The 21,445-nt window shown below is 34.0% G+C and overlaps 2 protein-coding genes across 2 annotated transcripts; one reads left to right on the top strand and one right to left on the bottom strand.

Moving 5' to 3' along the window:
• Positions 1–203: 203 nt before the first annotated feature.
• LOC149535795 (uncharacterized) lies at positions 204–1,206 on the bottom strand. The gene is made up of 2 exons (XM_089806178.1): positions 970–1,206; positions 204–779 (listed from the first exon to the last, which is right to left on the bottom strand). Exon 2 carries the CDS (start codon positions 753–755, stop codon positions 204–206), a length of 552 nt encoding a protein of 183 aa, XP_089662304.1. The 5' UTR covers positions 756–779; positions 970–1,206.
• Positions 1,207–19,292: 18,086 nt separating this feature from the next.
• LOC149535794 (BTB/POZ domain-containing protein At3g50780-like) lies at positions 19,293–20,811 on the top strand. The gene has a single exon (XM_089806177.1). It carries the CDS (start codon positions 19,392–19,394, stop codon positions 20,688–20,690), a length of 1,299 nt encoding a protein of 432 aa, XP_089662303.1. The 5' UTR covers positions 19,293–19,391; the 3' UTR covers positions 20,691–20,811.
• Positions 20,812–21,445: the final 634 nt, after the last annotated feature.

The following is a 21,445-nucleotide window of genomic DNA, read 5'->3' as shown; positions in this document are numbered from 1 at the left end:
TAAGCATATATGCATACACAAAAGATCCTAAATTAACCAAGCTCAATATAAAAAAAGAGACAATTTAAATGCTCCCTAATCTCATAAAGTAATTATAATCTAATTAATAAATTAATAAGAATCTAATCTAAGCTAACCATAAAATCTACCCACAAAATAATGATACCAACTACTAATCATGTTTTACATTTAAAGTAAAACTTTCAAACGATTATCAATTTACTTCGAAAAGATATGGATCTCGACCGGGGTTTCCTTGTTTCACTTGGAAAAGAAGGGAATAACGATTTGTAAGAGGGTTCTTCTGAGTGAAGTGGGTTTAAAGCAGGGAGATCTTGTTTCGGTTCAACAACGCCATCAACGGGATCTGATTCGCTTGAGGGTGCAGAAAAGGATTTCTTTGGTTTACGCGAAGCTTCAAAGACGGATTTCTTTGGTTTACGCGAAGATTCAAATACATCTGATTCATTATACTTCGATGTCTTGCCCGGAAGAACGTAGAGACCTGTTTCCGGCTTGATAGATTCGCTTGAAAAATCAGAGCTTACATCGTATGAAAATGCAGGATGGGACACCGATGATTTGCTGGAAAAGGCAAGGTCTACTTCATATGAAGATGGAGGAACGGACTTCAATGATCCGCTTGATTTTTCACTCAGCTCCATGCAATCTTTAAAAGGGGGCTGGTAAGAAGAGGAATAGGTAGGAAATTCTTCATGGGCAGAGCGTACAACAAATTGAGATATTGCGGCCATTATTCCCCGAGTCTCCCTTTTACCCTGAATGAAAGAAAATGATAAGAACAAGTTAGTAGCGATAATGAACGCCAAAATCTAGTGCAGAGAAAGTTAAAGAGCTAGAGGAACAATATTATTGAAAACTGAAAGCCGTGGGGCAAACAGATAAGAAACTTAGAGCGCGAAACAGAGTATAATAAATTATTCCTATGAACAGGGACAATTGGGTGACCTGATAATTGCAGTCTCCTTTTCCCAGTACTTGACATGCAGTTCAACAAACAACATTACTCGATAATCATTGATCATTTTTCAATACACTTCAGTTCGATTGACAACACTATTGTATGGGTAAAGCATTTGTTCCCGGATTGATTCCCTCATTTACAATGCTTCGATTTGTTAGTCGCTTGATGGGCATTTTATCAGGCTTCATATACTTGCTCTCAGTTAATGAGGATCGATTCATCAATTGGGAACTCACCCTTCATGTTAGTATATGGAATGGAAACAAGGCTTCCTATTTCACTTGAGTTTCCTTCTCTTGATATAGTTCATCAGTTGGAGTTGATTGACGGTAATGCCGTGATAGTCAGGATGACAAAATTGATGGAACTAGAAGAAAGAGATATCAAGCTATGCAGACACTTGAGACACATTAGTAGAATGTCAAAAGGAGTTTTGACAAGAAGGCTAAAGCTAGGGTTTTCAAGGAAGGAGATCATGTTCTCAAGTGGGATGCAGACAAAGCTAAACCAGATAGACACTTCAAGTTTGATGCTGTGTGGAGTGACCCATATGTTATCACCAGCTACAAAAAGGCTAATGCTTTTTAATTATCCAGGCCTGATGGTGATATTCTATCAATTCCAGTTAATGGAATTTACCTTAAACCTTGCTTCTAGCAAAGGTTGAGGGATTTTGTATATAATAAAGTAGTTTTCCTATTTTCAATAAGTGCACGAGTACATGTTTTTCTCTGTGAGAGGGCAAGTTTTGAAGTTTTTGCAGTTGCAGAGGTTGCAGTTTTGTTATAGAGTAGGGCTTTTTTTTGTGACTCCAAACCAATGGATTACATCAGGCCCTTGGTCCATGCTTAGCAGGAAAGCATCCCCTCTAAGTCACCATTAATGTTAGCCATTTTTTCCTCCCTTCCTGAAATTCCAACATTGCCAGTCTCATGAACATCCAAGGTGATTGCCAAGTCTAAGTTCATTAGATCATTCATTTATTGTCATGCAAGCATATTAGGAATACATAAAACTTTGAATTTTCCTTTATATCCCTTAGTTGAAAGTTTTTAGTTGCAATGATGTGAAACCTCTCTTCATTTCCCTATTATAGTCGTTTGGGACTTAACTATGAGATGGGTTACAAAAGTGCAATACTATCAAAATTATCATCAGCATAGCTTTGCAACTGTGAGTGCCAGCACTCAAAGTTAGGTAACGAGAGAGAAACTCATTGTCAATTGCATGATTGTAGATCAATTATGCCTTAAAGGATTTTAAGTTGTGAAGTTGTGACTGATAGTTTTTTCTTTCTTGCATGTAATTATCGTTAGTCTGGTGAGGTGACATAATGATGGACAAGTGTTAGTAGTTTGAGAGGTTATGGAACATCAAAAATGAAGAAACATAGTGAAGCCCTAAAATGAGGTCCCTACCATCAAATCAAAAGAAGATCAATGCATGTCGCTTCCCTACTTTTCAAAGTTACATGAAAGATAGACAAAGCAAGAATCTAAGTAGTGGAAACCTATCTCAGTGTACCCCAATTCATTAGATTCTTCATCACATCATCGTAGATAGTGTCAAGCTTAAATAATTTTAAGTTGCGATGTTCTGATTCAAGGAAACAGTGAAGTTTGATGGTCTTCGCATCTTCACTTGTAGTCAAGGTTAACCTGAGGTTATGATTGCAATGATGCAATTTCCTTTGTTCACAACATCATGGCTAAAGGGCTATAAGACAATTTAATGTTGTGAAGCTACAAACAAGGAAATCATGAACTGCTAATGCTCTTTGCAGCTTCACAATGTGTTACCCATAGTTGTAGTTTTCAGTCATGAAGCTGCAAAATTAGAGATGGAAGTCATCAAAATAGTGATCATGGTGTCACATGGTGCTAAGGGGTTTCATGTTTGGTAGTTTTGATGCAACAATAAGGTATCAAATGATGACATCATAGTTTCGCATGGTCAAATAGTTAGAAAGGAAATTCAATTGCAAAGCTACAAATAGAGGTAGTTAGCAGGTCAACATAAAGATAGAAGTTGAGTTAAAAGACATAGGGCCATGTGGAGAAGTTGGATGGTTAAATTTCATTGGCGTGATGACATAGATGATTTGGCATGGTTGTGAATATGAAGAAGCAACTCATTAATTGCAAACTGATCCCTTGATCATCTACAACCACCTTTTAGTGTTCTCCATGCTTGGTAAATGCAAAAGACACTCCATCGCCACCATGGTGGTCCATCTACCCAACCAAAGTAGTTATGGCCATCATTTCTATCCCTTCAAAGCTAGAATTTACATGAAATATATGATTTTTTGCATATGGGCGTGCACTTAATCAAATCTTCTTAGATTAGCTATCATTGTTCTCTGCAACTTGAAGGTAGTAGTTGTTAGTGTAGTTTTTTTATTTTTCCTATTTTGCTAGGTTTTTCCTACACTTTTTAATAATCTCGCTTAGGTTAATAAAGCATGTCTTATTAGGTGAATGGTTGTGAGGTGTCACCTTCCTACATGTGAGCATCCATTAGCTATCTTGGGAAGATACTTTGCTATCTTTAGTCCGATAGATGGTTGCTCCTCATTGGTTGGTGTTGACACCTCCTCCCTCTTCCTAGCCTATATAAGCATGCTACCTGGCTTGTATTTGTCTCTCTTGTTTTTGCATCCTCTTAATGCTATTCTGCTTCCAGCATTTGCATTACTCTCTTGGAGACTAACTCTATGATGCTATTTTGATTTTGTATCATTTGCATTCATAGTTTAGATATTTACTCTTTGCACTAGTTTTCTGGGTTATTAATCTTTTCAGATTCTAACAGTAGTACAAGTGTTGGCTTTCAATAGAAGTTTTCTCAGTTATGCTTAAGCTATATAAGAAAATTTTGTAACCCTTCCAAGGGTCATTCTTTCTCTGATTCTATAGTAGTTGCATTGCATGCTCTACTACTGTAATTTCCTTTTTCCTTTGAATGAATATATATTGTGCAACATCCTCTTGCCTTATATCGATGTATTATTTCCATTCTTTGACTGTATGATTGAAACTACTTGGCCTTTGAATCATATGAAGTGAAGTTCCTTCCTCATAGCATTCTTTTGGTTCCTGATCTACACATAGTTGTTAAGTTAAGCAAGGATTGTATGTGTATATTTTGAGGTTATGTTGATGAACTACATAGTCTTAGGTAGAGATAAGATTGAACATATTGTTTGGTGTATCACCACTCTAGACTAGAATAGGTAGCTTGATTTCCATGCATTTCCTTCTCCCCTTTCCTCTCAAGAAGTAGTTAGGTGCACCTTGATAGTAAGGAAGTTGACCTTCTCTGGATACTCAATCTCATTGTTCAAGTTCCACAACTTGGAGATTGTTTCCATGTTTCACAAGGTTGCCTTTAGGTCAAAACTTTAGGCAAGGATGCAAACTTTTGTGACAAAAAACCCCTCAATACTAGTGGTATAAACAAAGTCCCACTCAACAAATGAAAAAGGGATTCTCTTTGGAACAAACAATGTAAAAGTTAAAGAGTTGGAAGAGAGAAAAGAGTTAACATCTGAGTGGAGAAGAAGGGAAGATGAGGACTATGGAGGATTTTTCTACAAAAACAAACAATAATAGCTATTATGTATACACCTAAGAGGATAGACATGCATGAAAATAAAGCTTAGATGAGAATATTCTCTTTAAAACAATTATATCTATCAAATAAAAAGGTGTGTCACTTAGATGTCTACAAAGAGAATTCTCATTTATCTGTATTTAGCACTCTCATTTAACCATATTTAATCATGTTTTCAAGATTCATGGTGTTTAGCTATGTATATTTTTTAAAGATTCATGATGTTTAGCTATGTATATTTGATTACACAGGGAGGCATAAACTGCAATGGCATAAGTCTATATAGAAGGTCATCAAATGTAACAGTGCAAAATGAATTGATTCGTATTCAAGTGCCACCTAAGAAATAATAGTAATAGTATCAATGTAATGACAAAAAAAAAAGATTCATATTCAAATGCCACCTGGGAAAGAATATTAATAGCATCAGTTACACTTCATTGCGTGCAAACAACTCACTAAATCAGCTACAGTTAAATGGGTGTTCCAAATACACTTCTTGCTTGAATTGAACTAATTATTGTAGGAATATATTTTAAATCAAATTTTTATTTTAGGTAGAATTATAATTGCCAATTAGAATTAAATCAACTCTCAATTTTCATTTTTCCTTCTCAACAAAACTCAAAAACCCAATTTTGAATTAACAAATCTACCATTTGAAAAATCCAAAATATAAGACAAATATAACATTTCCTAATACAAAATAACAAGGAAAAAATGGAAGACAGAGCGAAAAAATTCAAAACTTGTGAAATGTGCGAATTCGAATTATGCAGGTACATGATTAACCAAAAGGTTATTGAAAGGCAAAATGTTAGGGTTTGTCAGATCAAATCCTTGGTCTAATATGAGCAACCCTCTAAGACAAAAAAGTAGAATAGGTACAATTAACGAAGGGCATCTCAGGGATGAATCGAAAAATTCCTTCACTTTGTTGGTAGGCTTAAAAGATGGGGCTTCCAATAGGTCTGCAAATCACAAACCTAAAAAGCCTCTTCCTAATCAACTGGTGGAGTCTTAGATAAAGTCGAAGTCAAGTATCCATACCTAGAAAGCTTAGATAGGAAAGTTTTCATTTTCAATGGTACCAAATATGCAAAGCTAAACTTAAACCCCTTTTATCTAAAGCAAAAGGATTTTGATTTTCATATAGCTATAGTAACCCCTCCACATTAGCAAGCTACAACCAAAAAACAATCGTCCCATTTTTATATCCTACCACACTGTAGAGAGCATTCTACAACCCAAGAAATACAATCCCCCCCAAGAATCATCAACTCCAGTTTGTAGATTGTGAAGAAAATATTTTGATCATCAGTAATCAAGAGAGTGAGGAATGTTGGCATGATTGTTAAGATTTTGGTCTCTTCACCTACTGGAACAGCCCCAAAGAAAATCTTCAACTTTTGATTGATTTGCTAGAGGACCTTTATGGTCGTAAGGTAAGTATCTCTTTATATTCAGATCGATTATTGTTTTTGCTTTGCAAAAATGTAGATGTTAAACAATAATTTTTGAATATTTTTGATTGTTTGTTCAAGGGAAATGCATTGAGTTTCTTTGATTGGATTCCTAACTGTAGAGAAGATAACCTAGATCTAATTATTCCTACATGGTTAGAGATTAAGTCTTTTCCTCCAAAACTAAATTTCATATAAATAATTAGAAGAATAGGTAGAAAAGTGGGATAACTAATTGGATTGGATGCTACTTTTGAAAGTTGCAACAACTTAAAACTTCTTATTAAATAGAAGATTAATATTTCAAACCCCAAACAAGTAAAGTTAATCACAAACAAATCAATATATAATCTAAAATTTCAAAGGTATGAAGGAAAACTTTTGGAAATCATCAAATTGGATAATGATAGAAGCTCATCATTTAAATTTCTTCCAAGAACTACCAACCTAGAAGATTATTTGGTTAAGGTTGGAGTAAGGCTACATAATTATGAACAGGACAAGTAGAAGCCAGGAAAACTTGGGATATCCACTATTGTAGATGACTCTACAAAATTAAGGGTAACTGAAAAAGAGGATGAGCATGGAAAATAGATCCAGAAGGCAGGAAATCACAATAAGGCAGGTTAATAGGACCGGGGCTCTACTCCAACTACAAGCAAAGAGGGGTCTTCAAAGAAGGACACTGGTTATTTGGAAATGGGACATGAATCCAAGGATCTTACCTTGGATCAGGTAGATCAGCAAGAATTCTTAAATCCTAAAAAAGAGTATCCTGAAGATTCAAATAGACCGAGGCTATAGAGCATGATAGTGGATGAAAGGAAGCTAAAGAAAAAAGAAAGGAAGTTGAAAAAGAATAGGGAAAACAAAGGCTTTATAGCAAAGAAGAATTCCAAATAGAAAGTAACAAAAAGGAATACAAGGAATAAGCAATATCATCAAGAAGTTTAGAGGATAAGGAACAAGAATTATTATTTGAAGCTACAGTAGAGCAAGGCAAAGAATTAAGAGAACACACTCCAATAAGCCAAAGAGTTGAATCTCCCCAAGTAAAGGAATCTACTAATATGACTCCTATCAAAATGTTGACCAAATTTTGGCAAACCCCATCTCCAAAGAAGGATCATTTAGATGGTTTGAAAGTGGTAGCAAAAGAATCACCAGAAGACATTCGTATCAAATATTTCCAAAAAATTTTGAATCAGAAAGAGGACATGATGAAAGAAATGGATACAGATTGGCTAAATATGGAGGATTATGAATATATAGAGCAACTGTGAGAAGAACTAAGTAGAATTTTTGACTCTGATAATGAAGATCAAGACAATCTGACACAAAAAGAGGAACTCTTAAAGAAGGTTTTACAACTAGGAGGAGTAAATTATACATTTACAGATCTTAAAATGGATTTGTAGGTGTTTGATTGAGAGGATAAAAGGGTTAATCAGGTAGAAATGGGAAATCTACTAGAAGAAATTAAGGATACAGCTACCACATGTCAAAAAGACCTAACTGAACAATGGTTACAAGAATTGGATTTGGAGGCTATCATAGAAAAGAAAGAAAGTACAGAAAAGGATATAGTCAAATGTGCACAAGAAAATATGGAATAGATGGGTATCTCAAAGAACCTAGAGGGGAATAAATTCCCTAATTGTGGAAAGACAACAAAAAAAGGGGTGGTAAATTGCTCAAGGAGCTTAGAGAAGTAGATGGTAAAGCTCAGGAACAACAGAAAATTAGTTAGCTATTTAATAAAGGGAAGGGGAAGAGCCTTCCCATAGAGCCATGAAGATCACAACATGGAACATTAGGGGATTAAATGCCCCTAAAAAAAAAAGAATATTAAAACAAAACCTAAAAAAAATTTAATCTAACAATATTCTATTACAAGAAACTAAACTGAATAAAACAAAAGGTATTAACCTAGGTTAAAAAATTAGGCTTCTGGAGCAGTAGCTTGCATGAATCTTCAGGAGTTTCAAGGGGCTTAGGTTTTATTTGGAATCATAGGAAAATTTCTTTAGAAATCTTGATGTCTAATAATAATTGGATGTGTGGAATGATAAGTAGTGTTAAATTTAACATTAAGTTTATTTTGTTTAACATCTATGGTCTAGTTAATACAGTAGAGAAAAAAATAGTTTGGATAGAGATTAGTTCCTATATGAAAAATTTTCAAAATATTCCAATAATCGTAGGAGGAGATTTTAACACCATTCTAAATCTAAATGAAAAAATGGGTGGAACTGCACGAATTTCTCAACCCATGAAGGACTTTCGAGAATGGTGCTTACATAACAATCTAACTGATATCCCCTTTTGTAATGAAATTTTCACATGGAACAATAGGAGGAAGGATTTTGCATACATAGCGAAGAAACTAGATAGGTTTTTTATTAAAGGAGATCCTGATATCAACAATCTAAACATACAGACTGAGATACTGCCTTTTGTAGGTTCTGATAATTTTCTGATTAGATTGGAATTGACTGAACCTCAAAAACCCATTAGGAATGCATTTAAATGTGAAAAAATGTGGTTTGTAGATGCCAATTTTCTAGAAAACATTAAAGTATGGTGGTCTCAAGGTGATTTTGAGGGTTCAAAAATGTTTGTTTTTGTGTCCAAAATGAAGATTCTTAAAGAAAACATACTTAGATGGAACAAAGACCACTTTAAGAACATCTTTAAAGAAAAATTAGAAATAGAAGAGAAATTAAAGGAATTAAATACAGAAGCAATCAAACATGGAATGAATAACGAAAGTTATGAATTAGAAAAGGAACTATTAGCAAAACAAGAAGACATACTAACTAAGGAAGAAGTCTTCTGGAAACAAAAATCCAAAGAAAGGTGGTTGGAAGAAGGAGATTGAAACACTAAGTATTTTCATAGCTGAACTATATATAACAAAACAAAGAATACAATAACTAGGGTCAAAGGGAAGGGAGGTCAATTAACCAATAACCCTCCCAAAATAGCTGATACTCTTGTAAATCATTTCTAGCAACTCCTAAATAATTTGGAGGGTTCAAATAAAATAGAGCAAGATAAAGTGCTGAAAGTAATTCCCAAACTGATAACCCCAGAAGATAACAAAGCTTTAAACCAACCAATAACACTTGAAGAAGTTAAAAGAGTGGTTTTTAGCCTAAATCCTGAAAAGTTGCTAGGACCAAATGGTTTTCAGGCTTTCTTCTACCAAAAATGTTGGAAAATTCTTGGAAAAGATCTATGGGAAGCAATAGCAGCTTTGAGGAAGGGTGGTTCCCTTTTGTTAGAAATTAACCACTCATTTATCACCTTAATACCTAAAAAATCATAGCCTAAAAATCCTAGTGATTTTAGGCCGATTACGCTATGCAATACGATATATAAAATCTATTCTAAAATCCTAGCAAATAGACTTAAGCATGTCCCGCCTAAAATTATATCAAAAAAGCAAACAGGCTTCGTACCAGGCAGATCCATTTTGGATGACATTATAATTATATAAGAAGCTATTCATTCAGCTGTTAAGAATAAAGAAACTTTTATGTTTATGAAATTGGACATACAGAAAGCTTATGATATGGTAGATTGGTGTTTTCTTTGCAAAACCTTTGAAGCCTTTGGTTTCTCTCGTCAATGGATCAATCTTATTTTTAAGTGTATTTCTACCACAAAGATCTCGATCCTTGTAAATGGGTCACCTGAAGGTTATTTCAAAGTCTCAAGGAGAATAAGACAAGAGGATCCTTTGTCCCCATTCCTCTTCATTATTATGGTTGAGGCTTTTGGTAGAGCTATTAAACAAGCTCAAATAAAAAAAGATATCAAAGGGGTTATGGTAACTAGGAATGTACCAAATATCACTCATCAACAATATGAGGATGAAACAATCCTTCTAGGAGAAAGCTCAATGAAGGAGGTTGTTAACTACAAAGTGATCATAGATAATTACATGAAAGCATCAGGACAAAAAGTTAATGAAGCAAAATCAGAAATTTTTTTCCTTAACATGGAAGAAAAAATGGAAAACCAAATATGTCAAATTATGGGTTACAAAAAGGGCATCTTTCCATGCAAATATCTCGGCATTGAATTGGAAAAAAGTTTGAAATCTAGAAAGGTGTGGTACAATACCTTGGGTAAAATGGATGCAAGGATTGACAATTAGAAAGACAAATGGTTTACAAAAGCAGGTAAGAGTGTTAAGATAAGATTGGTCCTATCAGTGATTCTGACCTATCCTCTCTCTTGCCTTCCTCTACCCTTACATTTGTTCCATAAGTTTGAAGCTAAACTGAGAGACTTTTTATGGAAAGATGGTAAAGACTCCAAAATACTAGCACTCATTAAGTGCGATAAAGTATGTAAACCAAAAGAGCTTGGAGGTTTAGGTATCAAAAACCTTTTATGGAAAAATGAAGCTCTAGGAGCTAAATTGGTGTGGTGTCTTTATTCTAGTAAAGATCAGAAATGGGCAAAGATCCTGTACAATAAATACCTAAATCCAGAGGAACCTAGTTCTATCTTCAAAATGAAGTCCCTGCCAAAGGGCTCAGAAAGCTGGAATTTCATGAGCAAGTGTCGACACTTGATCCAAATTTTTTTTACCTAGGATGTTGGAAATGGTGAAGAAGCTCTCTTTTGGGAAGACTTATGGGACGAACACCCTCCGATAGGAAGGTGTCTGAATTTAGATAGTCTTAAACAAAAGTTAATTGATCTTTAGGGTAGAAGAGTTAAGGATTACAAATCTAGGTCCATCACAGGCAACAATTCTAATGAGAGTTGGAAATTAGTGGAAGGATTAGATCTAAATCCTGAGGAGGTTAGGGCATATAATGAGATCTTCTCCACTAGGGCAATCAAACAAGATGACAGGAAGGACAATTTAATTTGGGCAGCTTCTAATGATGGAAAATATAATGTTAAGAATGGGTATAAGGCCCTTATTAATTCCAAAAGATGGAAAGAAGTGGAGTTTCCTTTACAGTTATGTTGGGATTCGGCTTGTTTGCCTAAAGCAAGCTTTTTCTTTTGGCTGGCTTTTCAGAATAGGATTCTAACGGCAAATAGACTCAAGAGAATTGGTCTGATAGGCCCATCTAGATGCTATCTCTAGAAAAGAAACAGTGAAGATGTTGATCATTTTTTCTACAAGTGCCCTTTTTCTCAAAATTGTTGGGAATGGCTCTTTCACAATTTATGCTGGTCTGCAGCGCTCCCTAAAATTTTTAATGATTTTCTTAAGGGCTAGCCAACTAATATTTGTAAAGGCATATATAGTAAGCTCTGGAATATCAGTCCATCCATCATCATGTGGGAAATTTGGAAAGAAAGAAATAGGAGGATCTTTTGCAGTAGAGAGATGACGGTAAAAGAATTGCCTCTTAAGATAGAAGCTATTATAGTTAAGAATATGAATTCTTATCTTAGAAAATTTAGAATGCTAGAAGGGTCCTTTTTAGATTGGGATGGTACTATTAAGAAGCTGTGGCCCAAATTGATTAACCCTCGTTTGGCATACTATGAGGTGGATAAGGAGGTTAGGAAAAATTGCAAATCGTCACCCCCACCGAAGGGTTGGACCAAGCTCAATTTTGATGGTGCTGCCAAAGGCAACCCAGCGAAGACTAGTATAGGATGCATTGTCAATAATCATACAAGCAATTGGATAGCTAAAATAGAAAAACCATTAAACCCGACCTCAAATAACTTAGTAGATTTCTCAGCCTTGGAAGAAGGTTTGAATATTTTCCTTCAATTAGGGGTTGCTAAGTTAATTATTGAGAGTGATTCTCAAATTATATTAAATGCTATAAGGAAGAGAACTACTCCAAATTGGATTCTTAATTCAAGACTACGAGAAGCCATCCTCTTGATAGACAAATTTGAAGAGACTAGAATCTGCCATATATATAGAGAAGGTAATATAAAGGCAGATTCTTTAGCTAATATAGGGGCCGATGGTAAACAGTTAATCATGCATAGATTAGGGGCCCCTTTTAATTAGGTTATTTTTTATACCGATATCAACAATATTAAAAAAAAAAAAGGAACTCTTAATCAATCCCTAATATTTCTCTAGTTATGTGCTCTTTTATTAGTTTTAAGGTTGTCTTTCTTAAGGGATCAATGGTTCTTTTTTAGTATAGGTTTAAGTATGGTATAAGGTATATATTGGCTTAGCTTTCTTTCACAAGATGCTGAAGCAGCTCGTGATCTAGGAAAAAGTACTCATTAGATAGTAAGGTGTATTGATTAAGCATATGATGACCCACATTTATCATTAAGTGGTGATATCTTGAATTCAATGTCAAGTAGATTCGAGAGTCTTCGATTTAGGATTTAGAGCCCTATTTCTCCAATTGGTTTGCAAAAGGTAGGGTTTGCAGCAAGATCATGGATACCAACATCTGTGTATTTCACACTTCTAAAGTAGGAATGATGGCTTTTATGGGGAATGTGAAGCTAGAACGTTGGAATAATATACTCAAACTAGTGGATGGAATGACTAGAATTGCAGTCAGTCGGGCAATAGGAGTGTTTAAAATATGACCATACCTGGAGAATAAACAAAAATTTCATTGGTACTTTTATAAGCTACATGGCAAGGATTGGATTAAGAAAATGGTCCATGATTCGTCTATGTCTGAATTTATTTCAATCCACTTGGTGCAAAGGAATAGAGGAGGCGATCATGGGTATCGATGAAAATCTATGTGTGTCACTCCCTAAAATGTATATGAAGCATTCCCCAGGGAGTCTGATCATTGCCAACATTCCAAGGTGTCCTGCTTTAGTTATCAGAGATAGGGTAGCCTTCAAATTGGCATGGCCCGAAATGGAGCCCTATTTCCATTTCCTTATGGGGTGGAGGAAGATAATCTCGGTGTTATGGCATGGGTGGCTGGTAAATTATCTTAAAACTCATAAGGCATACATCCATCCAGGGGTTACATTTGAAGACCTTGACAAAGTAAACTTTTGCATGCCAAATATCAAGAAGACCAGTAGGGCGAATAATTCATTCAAGTTCCCTCCATTTTTTAAGGTAGAAAATTTGAGTGATGTGGTAGAAGTGATAATGATATACTGGAAAAAGTAATGGAGGCTATAGAGTGGTTGGCTGATTTTGTTGTCTTAGTCATTATAGTCTAGTGAAGTGTAATGGTTCAAGGGCTATTTTATTTTGTATATATTTTATAGGTATAGCCCTATAATATAATTTTAGGTCTAAATGTGTCAAAATTTTGTGTTGACGAAAGTGATTAGTATTAGTATTGGTGGCTATAAGAACATCACAGGCTGTAACTTTTTGTATAAATAGGTTGGTTAGGGCTTAGAAATTCAATCAATTTTTGGTATACTTTCTAGTTTTATAAAGGATCTACTCACTGTAAAAAAATTATACAATTTATATACAAGATAATACTGTTTAAATGAAGAGGAGTTTTATGGGCTCTCTCCAATGTTAATTCAATAGACTTAGAGATGTGATCTTTTGGTCTGTTTTCATCAAAATTTATTGCTTTGTAGATTTTATCTTCCCAGTGATGGATAAATGGATGAAATGTGGATTTGATTCTTGTCATTTTTAATTAGTTAAAGTTTGTCTATCAACAGATTAGCTCGACGCTCCGAGCTATCTTCTCTATTTTATTTGGTATAGCAGATTAACTCAACTCCCCTGTTTCGTAAGAGTTTTAAGTATGATTAGTAGGAAAATTATATTTGACTGATTGTATTTTCTTTATAGCTTATAGAAAGGTTTTAATCATGTGTTATGTGGTTAGATTTATGTTTTCTTTTAGTTTAAAGGTGGTTTTGATGTCCTAGTTATTTAATCTGCACTAAGGATTGAGAGTATTTTGTTTAGAATCTTCCAGTTTAAGGAGCAGTATAATAAATGCTTTTTGGGGTATTTTAGACATGTAATATTAGATGTATTCTCCTATGTTGGAATTATTAATGTAGGTCATTTTGGGGATGAAGTCCCCTATGCTAACATTTGGTTATTTCCCTATTATTTTGTGAATTCTAAAGAGTTTGATTAATAAAGTTTGGTAGACGAACTAAGTTTGCAGCATGAAAGGCTTGAATAGCTCAAAAGTGGAATTGAGTAGGCTTAACAAAGATCCTTTCTTCTTGATATCAATGTACGATAGAAGGGAATATTCCCATAAGATTTGTAATTAATATTTGTAAAGATTTCACTAGGGAATGTCCCTTTTAAAATGTAATAATATAGGATGGATGTCCTGGGCGAGACTGGAGGTTGTCTTCCCTGTTCTTTCCTACCAGTGCCTGTTTGAAAGAAGGAAAACTATTGTAACTTCAATTTTATTTAATAAAATTTATCAAGGCCTTGGCTGTTTACAGATAATAATAAAAACATTTCCTAATACAAAATATAATTGGACATAGAGTTATTGTTAGAACACATGACTTTTAAAATAATAATAAAAAATAAATTGACCACTATAAGAAAATATGAAACACTCTTTGTTTTGCTACACTAGAATGCATAAAACAAAAAATACTTAGAATTTTATTGAATGCCTTCAACAATGTTTTACAATGGTTTATAAAGAGTTTTCCCAACATGTCAAAAATTCTTGGAATTTACAAAACTCTTTCTTGATGAAATAAATTATGAAATAACACTTGATTAACTCCCAAAGAACAGAGCATTTACTACGTTCAACAAAGAATGCATAGTGTAAGCGACTATGATGAACTCAAAACTTGACAAAATCTAACTCTTCATAACTAAAACATGATTACAATTGAATATATGTAGGGAAATCTTTATTCCATGAACCTTGTTTCTAACTAAGATGAAGACTAATCTTGGAGAATCTCCTTATTTCAAGCAAAGTAAACTACATTGAAAATTCCTAATTTGAAATCATTTCATGTTTATTTTACCTCTTAGGACTTCTTGATTCGATGGACCATACAAAATGAAATGTTCATTAAACTGGTTGCATGGTGAAATTATGCTTTTTTATCATTCCTTGATTTCTTCAAATCCAATTACTCCCAAATTTTTTGTAGATATTCAAAGCTTTCTTTTGGTTATGCCTTGGTGAAAATATCAATTAGATGGTCTTCATATTTGCAAGACTCAAGATGGATTTCTCCATTGCCAACAAATTCTCTAATGAAATGAAATCTCACTTCAATGTGCTTTCTTCTTTTGTTGAAAACATGATTCTTTGAAAGCGCAATTGGTGATTTATTGTCACAAAAACTTGTGTTGGATCCTCTTGTGCCTGTAGTAGATTCTTCAATATCCTCCTCATCCAAATTGATTGGCATGTTGCTAATGTGACTAGTACATATTCCACTACAGTTAACAAAACTGTTACTGTTGGAACTTGCTCCTTTGATGTCCATGAAATTTCACTTAAATACAACAATGAAAGATATATCTAGAAGTGCTCCTTCTATTATCAAGATTACCTATAAAATCACTGTTAGGATAACACATCAAACCAAAATAATCAATTTTGGACTACAAAACTTCATATTCTTTTGTTCCTGCAACATATATGAGTATCCTTTTCCAACTTGCCAATGTTAGTCTTTTGGTTACTCCATGAACCTTGAGATCAAGCTAATACCATACACAATGTCAAGCCTTGTAGTTGTGAGTTACATCAAACTCCCCACAAATTTCCTAAATAAAGTTGAATTAGCATGTGTCCAAAATCATTTTTGATAAGTTCTATTCCTGTTAAAATTGGTGTTGGTGTTGGATTACAATTCATCCTATTGAATATTTTGATCACATCCTTGGCATACTTTGTTTGACAAATAAAGATATCTTTATCAGATCGAACAACTTCATACCCAAAAAATATCTCATTTGAACCCAAATCAGTAATTTCAAATTCTTCCATCATTGATTTTTTAAACATGTCTAGACAAATTTCCAATAAAAAATAAATCATCAACATATAAGCATACAATTAAAATCTGACCTTCTTTATTGATCTTTATATTTAGGGTGGGCTCATTAAGACTCTTGCAATAACCATTGCTTGTCATGTGTGAATCAATTATGTTATACCATGCCCTAGGGGCTTGTTTCAAACCATAAAGTATCTTTTTCAATTTTCATACTTTAGTTGCATGCCCATACACCTCATTACCAAGTGGTTGTTGAATATAAACTTCTTCAAGAAAATCATTCAAAAAAGATGACTTGACATCTATTCAATAAACTTTCCAACCATTGTGTGCAACTATGGATAAAACCATTCTAACCATGTCAAGTCTAGCAACTGAGTAGATGTATCATTGTAATTTACACCATATTATTGTGAAAACCCCTACCCATCTAACTTTATATGTTTTAGCTTCACTTTGTGCATTAAATTTCATTTTAAAAACCTATTTAATTCCAATGATTGATCTTTACCTTTAGGTAGATCTACAAGCTCCAATGTATCGTTTCTTTCAATGGAATCAATTTCTTCATCCATTGCTTTGATACAATGTTCCTCCTTAATCATTTCTTCAAATTATAATGGATCACACAAGAAAAATACAAAATTTGAACAAAAATCCAAACTTTCTTCTCCTTGATCATAAATATCTTTCAAACTCCTCATCTTTTTACCTTTCCTTGTGGAAGGTGTATTACTTACACTTGGAGTGTATTGATTTTCATGATTTGATGATTAACCTTGCACATGGTTTCTTCATGGAGTGCCTTGTCCTACTTGACTTGGTTGACCCGCTTGCTCTTCATGCTCTTCTTTATTAGGTATTTGTACTCCAATTGTGATTGCATTGTTCATATTTTTATCCCATGCTTCTTTCTCCTTAAATATGACATTCCTACTTGTAATTTTCTTATTTGAAATAGGGTTATATAATATTTAAGCTTTTGAATTGTCACTATAATAAATGAAAATACATCTTTCACTCTTATCATCCAATTTTCTTCTTAATTAGGATAGAAAAAAAAAATGCAACACAACAAAAAATTCTAAAATGGGATACAAAATGCTTCATACCACTCTATGTCTCTTGTGGAATCTTGTCTTTCACACTCCTTGTATGACTTCTATTGAGGATATATGTCGCAGATGCAACAATTTCAACCTAGAATTTAGCACATGTAAGTATATATGTGTGAAAGATATGAGGAAAAAAAGATCACATTTAAATATATCATATATAAATCATACTAAATCCTCAAGGCTAAAGTACTTTACCCATCTTCATGATCCTCTTGCATCTTCATTATGTCATGTAGAGTTTAAATGCTTGAATTAAAGAATCTAGAAGAAAACCTTCACTTTGGCAATAAATGATTGAATGAGATCTATCCTTTTGCTTCCCCCTTGTAATTTATCTATGTTAAATTAGGGTATGCACACATGCTTTTACATTACTTTCATTCATGTCTAATGGGGCCATTAATTTTTTTTATAATGAATTTTTGAAATTACCCCCATAGGAGAAAACTATAGTGGATGGGGAACCACTTAAAATTTGAATTGGAATTAAGGCCCAAGAGTTATAACCCCAAGAGTACATGTTGACCTAACTGACATATACTAGTATAGGTTGACCTATACTTTGAGATGCCATATTATTGGGAGATACCTTAGGATTATAGGACTAGAAGGTCTGAGTATAATCTACATAGGGTACTAGGAAATTAAGACCATAATTGAACCTTGAAACAGGAGAATGCATACAAATTAGATCCCAGCTCAATCCTTGAATGAGGAAAAAGAGGGAATTTGAGGGTTGTGTCAGATCCTACCTCAATTTTGCGTACAACATGTGTGTACTCAAAATACATGTGTGCACTGGAATTACAATAAAGAATAGCTAAAAGGTAATACATTGAAGTGTTTCTAATTTAAGATGGTATAAAATCTTATGTTAGAGAACTTAGATCCAATCCTAAAGATATACAACCAACTCTTGTGTTCACTACTAATGGACTACTACCTTAAGAGACACATTAGTTGTAATACATATACATCTTAACCCACGAGTTGTCTTTATTGTAAAAAGCCTTCCAAAGAATTAGAAACATATGACATAAAATAGGTCTAGTCTCAAATCGTAAGGAATGAAAGGTACAACATGTTTAAAGGCTTGAAGTTCCAGATTTAGGTCCTCATATGATCAAAGACATTGTTGAATACATTGCAAAAGATTCCCAATCTTAGATCTCTATCACAAGATTCAAATCCACCAATGATTATGAAGCTAGAAAGAATTTTCTACCCAAGAGAAAATCAATCATTACTTGAGAAACAAAGAACTAAACGAGTTTTTAAGCTAGGAGTAAGAACTAAACTAGGTTTAGATCATACTCTGAACATCACAAGTACAAAGGATTGGTGAATTGACCAACAGACTAGAAAATGAGAAAACTAAATTTTTTTATTTTTTATTTTATGCAAGATTACTCAAAACCCAAGATGCACTTATATTATAGGGTTAATTAGGTCTACAATATAATTAATGGTAGGGTTAAGATCTAGTAAAGGTTAGAAATGTCATTAATGTTCTATTAAGGTGAGGTTTAGTATTCTAATCAGTATCTCTAACCTTGAAACATAAGCCCAACATTAGTCATGATCCTAACACTAACTCAATTCCCAACCCTCTTCATAACTATGGTTTTTAAATCAATAAGAGTTGGGGTTTAATAAGGATTCAACTAAAGTTTAATTCAAATTCAAATCAGATTACATTGATTTACTTGGAATTGTAATTGAATAGAGATATTGGAGTTCAATTAGAATTAGGTTTAGCAAGATTGTAATGATATAAAATAGGTTTAGTTTTATATACACTAGTTGTAACCCTAAATTACAATTGTACCATTGATAATAATCCTAATCATATCCCAACTCTACTCATAACCATTATCTAAACCCTAACACAACTTTAACTATATGTGTGTGTCTATATATAATGCTAATAAAATTAGGACTAACACTAAGATTCTATTAATTAATTTTAATTTTCTAAACATTAAATTTAACACTAAACTATACCCTTAATTATAACAGTAATCATAATGATAACCTTTACTCCAACCTAAACGTAACCCTAGCTATGCCCTAAACCTAATGCCACAAACCATCCCTTCTACACGACCTACGAGTCCTATAAAAACAGAAAGGAAAAAACCAATTACATCATATAACACACGAATGCCTAATCAGAGAAAGCGGACGGGTCAGGGGAATTAAAAATTAAAGAATCCGTTACATTGAATAATCCTAAAGAAAAGAAGGGCTTTCAGTAATCATGCGGCATCTCAAAATTTAGGAAATCACAGATTAGCAATGGCTTCCTCATTTTGCAAATTTGGCGATGAGAGCAATGGCGATGTGAAACTGCAGATATTCTGTTTTGGCGGCGATGCATACGAAGGTAATCCCATTTATCTGCATTCTCGTGTTTTGAAGAAATCAAGCTATTTTGAAGCCAGACTTTCTAAACGCTGGTCTCCAGAAACTTCGCTGGTTTCTGAAATCATCTTAAACCTTCCTCTGGATGGCTCTCCCCAGAATTACATCGATTGCATTCGGCTTATGTATTCATCTTATTGGAAAACACATTTATCTTTTTCAAATGTAGATGATGCCCTACGCATTTTACCAGTTGCTTCTGAATTGCTGTTTGAGGAGGGAATTCGAGCATGCATGGAATATTTGGAAGCAACTTTTTGGACTCCTCAACAAGAGCTCAGAATTCAAGTTCTTCTATCATCTTTGCAGCTAAATATGTCCGCTGATTTAGCTGAAAGATTTCAAATATCTAAATCCCTTTTTGAAGAAAAATTAGAACTTTTAAGAAAGACACAGACCGAGATGCTTTCTAAAATTCTTAACAAGCCCTTTGTTTCGAACAGCGTGTCTCTGCGTCATATGCAAGAAACAGTGAAGAAACAGATAGTTGAATATTTTCGGGAAGATAAACATCCGGCTGTTCGAAAAATATGTAGAGATGTGCTTTTAAATGAATTTAAGAGGATAATTGAGGCTATCAAATGTGGATCATCTACCGATATAAGAAATTCCGCTTGTGAATCTCTCTTTTGGTTGTTGGACTTGATTAAACTCTGTAAAAGTGGTATATTTGAAGCTGCTTTCACAATTTTTGTTGAAGATGAAGGCATCGCTGACATATTAGCTAAACCCCGAATAAGATCGGAGTTTCGCCCGTACTGGTTAGATCCAGATAAGACATATTCCTGGCATGTGCTAGAAATCATGGTTGTTAGATTTTTGGATGCTCTAGCAAATGGAGATATAATTATTTCCAAACTGGCACGTGTTTCTTTTCTCATAAAGTGGGTGCCAGTCATTGCGTATCTTATCTGTAGGCATGCCTGGATACACAACCAGCGTGAAATTACCGATGGCTGTTACTGGGAATCGAATTTCTTAGAGAGATTTAGAGGAGGAGTGGTTAAAATATTAACAACCCTTCCTTTTGGTGAGCAGACCAAGATTCTAGATTCCTTTTCTGAGAGAGCTAACACATTTGGAACCTGGGAGGGAGGAATCTTCCGTTGGTGGATTAGTGCAATGTGGATGGCAGTCATGGATGTCAATGGCAGCCGCACTCAGGTAGAATGACGGGTTCTGCTAGCAGTATGCAATGTGCATAAACTCAAGTTGGTATTTTGATTAATAACGGGATTGTGATAGAAAGAGTTACTGATAAAGGTCTTATAAAGAGTTACTGAAGAAATTTTTCATTGCCCTATCATTTTGTAATTGACCGAGTTTTGTTGTATGTTGAGATAATTAATTACGATGTTAAGTAGTTTTATCTCACCCTGTGTTTTCCTATTACAATAAACAAAGTAATGATGATGCTACTGTTATACCCTTTTCATTGCATCGACTGTGTTCTTGATTAATTATATGCCATTCCCTATTGTATTCTATTATAGTTCATGTTATTTTATAGAGGCATATATTCATGTTAGGGTAAGCTGAATGCCTGTTATTAAAGCATCCTTACAGCCAACTTTTGTTTCTTGTCAACATCTGACATATCTTAGAAATTTGTATGTCATTCAGATTTTGAGTTCGAGTTCATTTTTACAAGTAGTATCAATTATCATCAAAGTAGAAAACATTGTACTACCACTTATAGTTACTCTTAACACAAGTTGATTTTATCACATTTCTGTATATCCTCATGGTGTCCTAGCTTTGGGATTATATATACCCATTTCTATGCTCTAAAGGGTAAATGCACAATTTGTTTAGACAACTGATACCTCCACTACCAATTGCATTAAAGAGATCTAGCACTTTCTCAGCCCTTGTATCATGCAATCCCAACTTTCACCTTGTTTATTTAGATAACCATTGTGATATGA

The sequence above is a fragment of the Cupressus sempervirens genome, chromosome 10, assembly GCF_028749045.1.
Source record: "Cupressus sempervirens isolate cs-2001-9-10 chromosome 10, ASM2874904v1, whole genome shotgun sequence".
NCBI lineage: Eukaryota > Viridiplantae > Streptophyta > Pinopsida > Cupressales > Cupressaceae > Cupressus > Cupressus sempervirens.
Note: the sequence above shows the minus strand (reverse complement) of the source record. Positions and strands in the feature narration are given on the sequence as shown.